Source organism: Patagioenas fasciata, chromosome 2 (assembly GCF_037038585.1).
Source record: "Patagioenas fasciata isolate bPatFas1 chromosome 2, bPatFas1.hap1, whole genome shotgun sequence".
NCBI classification, from domain to species: domain Eukaryota; kingdom Metazoa; phylum Chordata; class Aves; order Columbiformes; family Columbidae; genus Patagioenas; species Patagioenas fasciata.
In genome coordinates, this window is record NC_092521.1 from 102350509 (window position 1) to 102360397 (window position 9889).

At 37.7% G+C, this 9889-nt stretch overlaps 1 protein-coding gene across 5 annotated transcripts in view; it reads right to left on the bottom strand.

Annotated features, from left to right (window-relative positions):
* Nucleotides 1–1468: 1468 nt before the first annotated feature.
* The window catches only part of SALL3 (spalt like transcription factor 3), a 26801-nt gene continuing 18380 nt past the window's right edge, over nt 1469–9889 (bottom strand). For 4 of the 5 annotated variants that reach the window (XM_071804652.1, XM_071804651.1, XM_071804653.1 and 1 more), the window contains 3 exons: nt 9010–9889; nt 8453–8793; nt 1469–7481 (listed from right to left, as the gene is read on the bottom strand). The exon at nt 9010–9889 is cut by the window's right edge. In XM_071804652.1, coding sequence (XP_071660753.1) covers nt 7050–7481; nt 8453–8793; nt 9010–9889 — 1653 coding nt within the window. In that variant the 3' untranslated portion in view covers nt 1469–7049. The remainder of the gene's footprint in view (nt 7482–8452; nt 8794–9009) is intronic. The other variant, XM_071804654.1, reaches the window with a different exon arrangement.

Below are 9889 nucleotides of genomic sequence, written 5' to 3' on the forward strand. Positions count from 1 at the left end.
CAGAGTAAGGGAAAGTACTGCCAGTTTGAAGATTTAACAGAATCTTCTTTTAAGCAGATTTCCAAAATGCACAGCGAACTTGACTTTGCTACCCATTAGGTGCATTAACTAATGTCTTAGTATAAATCCCATTGGTTTCAGCAAACCTGTTTGGAATGGGATGACGGCAGACTAAAACCTAGGTGAAGCACTAAATTTTAACTTTTAAGTGAAGTTGGGAAGAGTAATTTAAAAGAAAATGGGCCGAATAAAGGGCAAGTCTCAATCAAGTTTTACCTACAAAACTCTTACCTGGAAAGGTGTGTTCCCCTGTTTGAGGTATCGTTTTATAACTATTCTTACCAGGAATGCTTAAAAAAGCAAAAATCAAAACCTCTATATCAGACACAGTATTTGAACTGTGAAGTGATAGAAATCAAATGGAAATATGCCTGTAATTCCTGATGACTATATCCTTTTATGTGCACATTTTATCTGCTGCACACAAGTAGTGGCATAGGAATTCCAGCATAGGTGTTCACTTACACCCTCCACTACCAGCCTGTTTTAAATACATTACTTATGTTAGTATATCTATAGGTCCCATACGAAGTGTGCATTGTAGCAGAACAAGTGTCAGCTGACTGACAAAACTGCTGAGCCATGGGTGCTAATTGACACACAAGGAAGTCAACAACCTACAGACACGTTGACCAGAATGGGGCGGTGGAGAGATGTCAATAATTGCCAGAGAGAAAAGAAAGATTCATCAGACTAGGTTCACCCACTGTTACTCATAACTTTAGTCTGTGACATGCCTGTGTGAAATCACTGGGGCTAACATCATTGAGTACACCATAAAACAAAGCTAAACCAAAAACTTTCCTTACGTTCAAATAAAAGAAGACAAGAGTATCAACAGAATTAATTGAGCTAATATATTTAGCATGTGAACGGTTGCTAAAGAGGTTGCTTGACATAGTATTGAAAATCAAATCATTCTTATCTGTAAAAAAAAAAAAAAAATTAAATATAGTTTGCCAATGTGGGAAACAAATTACTTTCTGTTCAACATCCAAATAATAGCAAGCATTACTTTTGGAATTATTTAATTATTTATTTTAACACACTTATATACAGTAAGTGACTCATCCTGATATAATAGTTTGTTTCAACATAGTCTAAATAAAGATTTTTATGACTTTATGAAGGTTTTTAACACATTTGAGACTTAGAAGCTTTCCTCACAAGCCTTCATAAATATCATCATAGTGACAATGTGACTTTTGTTGTCATTATTTCCAGTTTTTGTGTCTTTACTGAGGGCCAACACCATTTCATGATGTTTCAGTTGCATCTGAAATGAATAATGCTTGAGCAAATTATGCAAAACAGAGTTTGAAATTAATTCTAAGCAGCTAAAGAAATTTAAAACATATATAAGTACATGTATATTATAAATTGGTGTATAATAATATATACACACACATTTATTTTAATGTTTAGCTTTAATAGCAAAAAGTACAGTAGAATTCCACTGATAGCAAGATTTGATTCTAGATTATCCATAGAAAATTGGTGCACTTTTTCTGAAAATCAATACAAGCTCAAAACAAAACATGATATCATAATTCTCTGCTGTGGTCTAAAACCAATAATTAATTTTAATACCTAAATAATTGAATTAAACCCACTATAGGAATCAAATATATACTTGACAATGAAATACCTCCATTGGAAAATGTTACTGAGTAAAATTTTGTATCAATCCCAAGTAGGTGAGTGTACAACATATAGGATAAGGCCTCTCAGTCCTGACTGGAGCCCATAGGTACTACTGGAGTAAAAATAATAAATAGTACATGTACTGTAAACTCTCTAAAATCAGCGATAATACCAAGCATTTTCCATCTTTGAAACACTGTACAAACATAAAACTATTCCTCACAACACCCCTGTGAGGTAGGTACGAAAGTATTACCCCATCTTTACTGATGGGGTGACTCATCCCAGTACTACAAGGTGCTAGCTGACTCTGCAAGGGGGAGTTCACTCTCTAGTGCCCAGAGGCTCCAGAAGTATCTAATTCTCAAGCAGAATCAGAGTCTAATTAGCGACTTGCCCACATCTCTAAAATATGTCAGTGGCACAGCCCAAAGCTGTTGGCTTTCACATTTGTCACTTTGTCCATTGATTGAGCCATTCTGCCTTGTGAAAAAAAAAAAAACAAACCACTATACACTGGTGCCGTGACATGCACAAACACATATTTTTCTTTTCATTGATCTGCTGATACCTTTAATATCTGCAAAGGGAAGGCATTTCCCTGCAACTGCTTACCTTGTGTAGCAGAGCTGTAGCAAGATTCTCACATTCTTCTACTTCCATGCATAAAAGTTACAGGTTCTTTAACTCATTTATGTGAAAAAGGACTGATTATTCATATGATGACATCAAATTCTATATTAAGGGACACAGTCATCTCTTTTTTTTGGATTCAGGTTTCAGGACCTCCTTTAAAACTGGGATAATCCTGTGGTATGTACTAAAATATATGTATTCTCTTTTCTCTCTTTTTAAAAATAAAGTCCAGAATGCTTTTGCCTAGACATACTTTTAATATACTATATACCTAGCCATTGTTTTGATGACATATCAAGCAAGACATCTGAACCTGGAAGTGGTTCCTCTTGCACCAGTATAAACCTGGAGTATCTCCACTGAAGCCCATGGAGTTTCCGGTGGTGTATACACAGGCGCAGTGAAATTAGGATCAGAACTTCCATCCTCCTGGGTCACCTGTGACTGCCCTATACCAGCAACATTAACAAACTTCATGCCTTCTTCTGGAAGGAGTATGAATGGCACGTTTGTTAGCATATCCTGTGAGCTATGCACATACCTGATCACTGATGACTTTGTCATTCATTATGCTAGTGTTATACCTAGATATAAAAAACCAGGCAGTTGTTTTGACTTCTGCAGCATTAGAGAAAAAGGAAAAAAGTAAAACATGGTGCCTTCCAAATGACAGAGTACAGGCAGAGAAGTTAATTAAAGGTAGCACAAAAACAACACAAATGCAGCTTTAGCAGAACAAAGTAAAGCAAAGATAGAAAGGACAAAATAGTTAAAGGAGCAGGTAATATATTGAGGGCTAGTATATACAAAAGAAAAAAAAAGGTAAAAAAGTAGTTATGTCAATCATTTGTCATAAATGTTCTCTAATAACTCATGGAAAAATATAAGTGTTTGAAAGCCTTGCTGGAATTTTCATGTTGTAAAACAACCCTCCCCTCAAAAAATCATAAGCAGCAATTTTTCTAATTATATAGAGTTCCTAAATGGCTTTATTTTTGAACATCTGCAATTCAAGCAGACTTTGACCATTTTTATCTGTGTAGCACATTTTATTATTTAATGTCTTCCTATAATTAAAAAAAGTAACCCATACATATTTAAAAATAGATACCATTCTACTTTCATCCTTTTTTTTTTCGGGGGGAGCAGGTGAAGGCAAGTAATTTTCCTCTTGTGTTTTGAACAGAACTGTAACTATCAGCACTCCTTTGCTTTCCTTCTCTTTTGCATATCAGGTTTTCTCTCAGCAAGCCTCAGGGATGTTCATGCAGAACACAAGCACAAATCTATTGTTGTTGGGTCACCAGAGGAAATCCATATCTTTTTTGGGTAGGTCTTATAAAACAAAGTATCTTCATAACAAGGCCACTGAAAGATGATTAATACAGATTTTTATCTTTTGTCTGTTTTAAATGCAGCAGGCATTCACCACTGGATTATAACAGCTTAAAGGTTACTCAAACATACAGCTTTTTTGCAGGAGATACTTAATCACATGCCTAACCTGAAGAATGTAAATACTTTCATTTTAATCAATGTGAAAAAATAATTTGGTTAAAGTTAGACATGCTCTGATAAATTAGGGTCTTGGAAAAAGAGAAGAAACAAAGTTTCAGGTTATGTCATTTGGAATGAATGGATGCGAGTTGTCAATTTTCTTTCTTGTCTCTTTTTTTTTTTGTATTTTAGAATTTGAACTGCTCCTGAGAAATTGGTGAATATTAGGCAGATGTTTAAACAACATGAAAAGGAGGATTTTTTTGGTAGACAGCACATAAATGTTCAGAAAGCAGTCAATTTGAAACAGTAGTCCTTCCAAAGGCTATTTCCCCCCTCCAAAATATTTTTTCCTTCTACTGTCTTGTGAGAAATGCTCTTACAATATATTTTCGTTGGAAAAGATATTTCAATAATTCTACCCCTTTGCACAGTTAATATATATTAGAATAGCATTTGAATATAAGGTGTCAACCTTATTCCAATTTTCAGATGTGACGATTAGAAGTCATTGACACCAATCTACCACAAGTGACCTTAGTCTTGTATCTTGCTCTGTTATTAGAATAATCAAGGAACGCAATTCAGAAATAATATTACATCCTGCATTTTATTCAATTCCATATGACAAAAATAGTAACCTAGACTAAGACATCCATTTCAATCAGTAGATGTGTCAAGCCAACAAGATTTAATAATAAAAAATATTGGATCTAGGTAACAATTCCCAGCTGGTTCAGGGAGGCTCCTAGCCCTACATGGTATCGCAGTATAAAAATAGTGTCTCTCTTCACCATGCAGAGAGGAATAACCTAACCCTGAATAAAAAATGGGATCAGTCTTACTGTACCATCATCAACCATCTTATTTACAACACTTTACATATTTTTTCTTTTTTCCTTTTTCCTTTTTTTCTTTTATTTTTTTTCTTTCTTTTTTTAAAGTTATACACATCCTTTAGGGAACAGAGATAACACTACATGGTATCAAATACTAACAAAAAAAGTCACACCGAAAATGACACAGATAAATAAAAACATTCAATTGCTGAAATACAGCAACAGTAAGCCACCTCAGTTTTCTTTTTTTCAATGCTTGGAAACACCCCTAACCACCCACACACTGTGGCAAAAAAAGATGTTATACTGTAGAGATGTTTCAGATATATCATTTTGCTTATATAGATATATATATCTATATATCTCAATCTCATCACTGTAGAAAATGGAGCTGTAGAGTTCATTGTTCATTTCCAATAGAAACAAACAGCTAATAAGTCTTTGAACATCTTTTCTCTCCATTACACGATGGCAGAAATAATCCATCCTCTTACAGTAATGTTTTTTGTTGTATAAGAAAGATTGTCCTATTTTTCAGTCTCAACTGAGAAGACCTCACTGTCTGATTTTTTCTTCAGGGGCATAAAACTCCTTGTGCTGTTACCCAGCTACCCATAATGTCCCTCAAGCAATTCTGCTGGATGGAAGTTCATAGTGTCAACTCCACCATGCTTGTAATGCACAAAAATGAGGTAGTACGCAAAACATTTACTGTTCAAGTTTTGATTAAGCCCCAGTCTCCTCAGCATCCCCAGCTTAGCTTATGAGTGGAACCATTCCCTTTATTTAATAGGTGTAATTTAAACAATGCCATCAACATAAAATTATATTTGATTAATCAGAGTACATTGTGCTTTGGAGCAATCTGAGAAGATAATCAGCAGGAGTTGGAAAGAAATGCAGAATATTTGTACACTACTACCACTCATGCTGCCCCAAAGTTATTATTTTGCTTCTGTGTTATTAGGCAGTTGACATCTTTCTTGCGGGTATGTGTGAAAGAGACAGAACAGATTACAGTAAAATTAAACCTACACAATGTTCTTCTTCCTCTATCCTAGGCTTGTATTAATATCACACTCCTAAGATAAATGTATCAGAATTCTGTCGGGGGTGGGTGGTCACGCTTTTAAGTATGCTTTGTAGAAAAGTTAAATTAATTATTTCCATTTAAGAAATGGCAGGCCCTATATTTTCTAAGGATCTGACAGTTCTCTGTGGCTTTTCTGCTTAGTTAAACAGAGATCTCTCATTCTTCAACCTTAAAACAAGAAACTGCAACAGGGTTCTCCCCCTTATTCCTTAAGTCAAAGTACTATTTATAAAATAGTTTACATCTTTGTTCAGCTTCAAATTATAGACAAACCTCCCTAATACAAAATACTAAAAGTGCAACAGTATAAATTAGGAGTTTGCAACCACATTATACAAACATTACCTCTTTATTGTACAGCTTTGATAACATGGAGAATTTACTCACAACTCTTTATAATGCTGTGAATAATTTATGGTGTTAAGGTTTGTCTGTAACTTGTTTTCCAATCATTGAGCTAAAGTCCACACTACTTTTTTTTTTTTTTTCATTTAATAGAACAACTGTCCACATAGCAGCTACAAATACTTAAATTAAAAAAAAAAGTTTGTTACTGACAGGTACTTGCACATGAAAAGCATGCTATCTTTCCCAATAAAACTTCACAACTTTGCCTGCATTGAAGTAAACCACTTATGTATAATAAACAAAACTTGATTTAAAAAAAAAAAGAAAAAAAGAAAAAAAAAAATCACATAGCCAGGTGTATTTTGCAGTACAAAAGCTTCATTTAAGTTTGGGGCTAGTATATTGTCTGTTACCCGCATAATCTTAACATTATAAATACTACAGACAAGGATACTGTAATAATACACAGCATTGGGGTACTAAATCACTTATTTAAGATTAAGATTCCTAAAAACATAGTCCAAGTTTCTAACTAATTTGAACAAAACCAGCAAATAAGTGTGACAGAATGCCATAATGAAGCCCCCCTTTCTCAGGTGATAGTAAGTTTTGTAAGAAGCACAGTGGATGTAGACTAGCCTCTTTCTGTTTCTAATGAAGTTATCCCATGATTTGTTTGTTTATTTTCTGTTAACTTAAAGGTTTCCAAGTTCTCAGTAACAGTCAAACTCACTGTTGAAAGAAGTACCATGCAGATCTTGCAAGACAACTTTTCAGCAGCCACAAAGTTATGTATTTCTGCTATGGGTAAAACTTTAAAGGGAACCTATGCATTTAGGTCAGGAAACTAATGCTTAGCTTCAAAAGCTGTACATGGAACAGGACAAGTGTGTGTCAAGTAGCGGTCTAACAGTTATTCGGAATGAATGCTTTTAATTTATGCCAATCTCTTTATTATCCTCAATAAATCTGGTGAATGGACGACTGGCTCCTGTTTCAGAACTTGCTTTGTCCAGACCGACAATGGGAGGGCTGCCGCCCGTGCGAGCTTTGTCCATGCCACCGGTAAGGTTACTGAGAGGCGGGATGGCGCCTCCGCCGAGACTTACTGGGAGCTGGGGAATGCCTCCGTTCTGTATGACAGAAATCTCATTGTTCTTCATAGCCAGACCGTTAGTGATAGCTGCAGCATATTGGTTCCAAAAACTGGGGTCAACGTTCATGGCCCGAGCTGCCAAATCCTTCTGGAACATCTCGGAGAACTTGAGTGCGTCGCCACCAAGCAGAGCCATGGGGTTTTCCACGGAGAGGCGGCGGCCACGGCGTGCAGGGGCGTTATTCCACATGTGAGTTCCCATGTGAACCTGTGGAGCAAATGGGGACAAGAAGCACCCCCGAGTTAGCATCTTCTGGAAAGGCACCTGGCCTGAATTTCTGCTGATTACAGTATCACTTGCTTTTTTAAAAAATGCCTTTTAGTTTGCACTGCAAAACAAGCCAGTTCCAGTTAAGACATGGTTCTAAGGCCCAGTCAACTTATACAAAGAAAACCCAGCTCTGTAGTAATTTTTCGATGTGCATTTGCTTCTTCTCAGTGAAAACAAATGCAGCGCCACAAGAATAAAGAGCACGTTTCCTCTTAGGTTAGACAATTTCCCATGTAAGCTGGAAGCCTTCACATGCTGAAGATTACCAAGTACATTACTAGTACTAGGAGATTGACATTTTTTCTGTTCTTTCCCTTTGTCTATTATCATAGTATTTTATCTCATGTCAGAAGCATCGATTATTTTGCTAAATATAGTATTTTTAAGAAGGACTTTGAAAATATATTCCCTAGGTTGTGTCCTGACGGTTAACCAGACTGTGGGAATAAAAGACGTCAGTCCTGTAGCGACGTGCTGTAAATCAGTGCGAAGCACCTTTAAAGTCTGCAATGGCTGCACAGCAGAATAGAAAATGGAAATTTTAGAGAGGCACCCAAGGAACTGAGTGAGATCTGCATTTCATGTTTCTAGTGAGGTTACTTTGCACTGCTGGTCCACAAGAACTGCCAGAACGCATCCATCAGCTGATTGCATGTGCCATCACATCTGTAAGGTGAACTACAAGATGTGTGCGTGTACACCCAGAACCAGTGTTAAAGTCTGCACAGGCACTTTTCAGTCCCTATCTTAAACATGGTGGAAGCATAACATGCACCACCATACAGCAAGCATTTCCTTGAAGCTCCCTTCTCTCCCATCTTTGGGACAAACAGCACTAAAACCTGCTAAGTTCAAGTACACTGCCTTAAACCCCGCCCGAGCCTTTACAGTTTTATTTGGCCTCTTACCTTAAGATTCCCCTTTGTGGTAAAAGCTCTACCACAGATTGTGCAACCAAACGGTTTTTCACCGGTATGGGTGCGCTCGTGTATCTGCAGTGCACTTGCTGAGGAGAAGGTCTTCCCGCACGACTGACAGTTGTGCTGCTTGGGAGTCCGGCGAGGGGGGGGTGCCAGCATAGGGGTGATCCCCGGACTCATCACTGTCTGTGGTGCAGCAGGAACCTGGATTCCAGCTGGAAGCGAGGGAACCTCACCCAAAGAGATCGGCTTGCTGTGACCATTCACTTCCATTTTGATCATGGTAGGCGCTGTACTGGTGACCAGGCTAGGAGTACTTTGGCTGGGACCTAGAGTAAAGTTGGGTTCAAATAACTGAGAAGGCAGCTCTTTTAATTTGTGCGTCAGTAAGTGCTGTTTTAAATTACCCATAGTGGAACACCCACGACTGCAGACTGTACAAACAAATGGACGTTCTTTAGTATGGCTGCGGTAGTGAATTTCCAATGCACTCTTACAAGCAAAAGGCTTGCCACAGATATTACAAACAGTACTTTTAAACTTACCACGTTCTCTGTTCAGGAACAGCAGGCTAAAAGGAGCCTCCTCTTTGATGACTGGTCTTCCTGGGTTGGTGGATGTCAGATCTAATGCGCCTCCATTTTCAGCTGCTGGTGGTGGACTGTCTGGTTTTTCTGTCTTTAATTGTATTTCTTGTGGTTCTTCCTGGTTACTGAGACCTGGGGACTTTGATCTGAAACTTTCACTATTGCTATTTACAGGAGACAGAGCTTGCATGGAGGAAGAAGATTCTGACATTGCAGGACTGCCTGCACTCTGGCTTTCGAGATCACCAACGGCCGACGAGGAGTCATTGCTCAAATGGTCACTTTCCCCTGATCCATTTTCTATGGATTTTAAACTGGTCAGCTGCTGACAGTTCATGACAGAATCAATCATTTTCATTTGATTCTCCAAAGCAGCAATACTGGAGATCACAGAAGGTGGCGAAGAAGGACATGACCCAGAGTAAGAGATAAGGGGTTTGGATGAGTCACTTGCAGTGTCCTTTATCTCTGGGTCCTCTTCCATAGAATTTTCATCAATGTCATCATCAAAGTTGCTCAGCGTGTCAACGTTCTTTTCATCATAGGAAAGCTCAGAGTCCATGGCATCCTGGAAGCCCTCCGGTAGCGGTGTGTTTGGAATTTGCCCACCCATATGCATACGAATGTGCTGCTGAAGAACAACCGCATTTGTAAATTTCTTCTGACAAATGGGACATGAGTGCTGTACTCTAAGTGGTGGCTTTGCTCGATGAACTCCAAAATGCGTTTTTAGATTGCCTTTTGTAGTAAAGGCACGTCCACAAATTTTGCATTTAAATGGTCTTTCTCCTGTATGCGTTCTGTAATGCATCTTGAGAGCACTCTGACAACTAAGCAC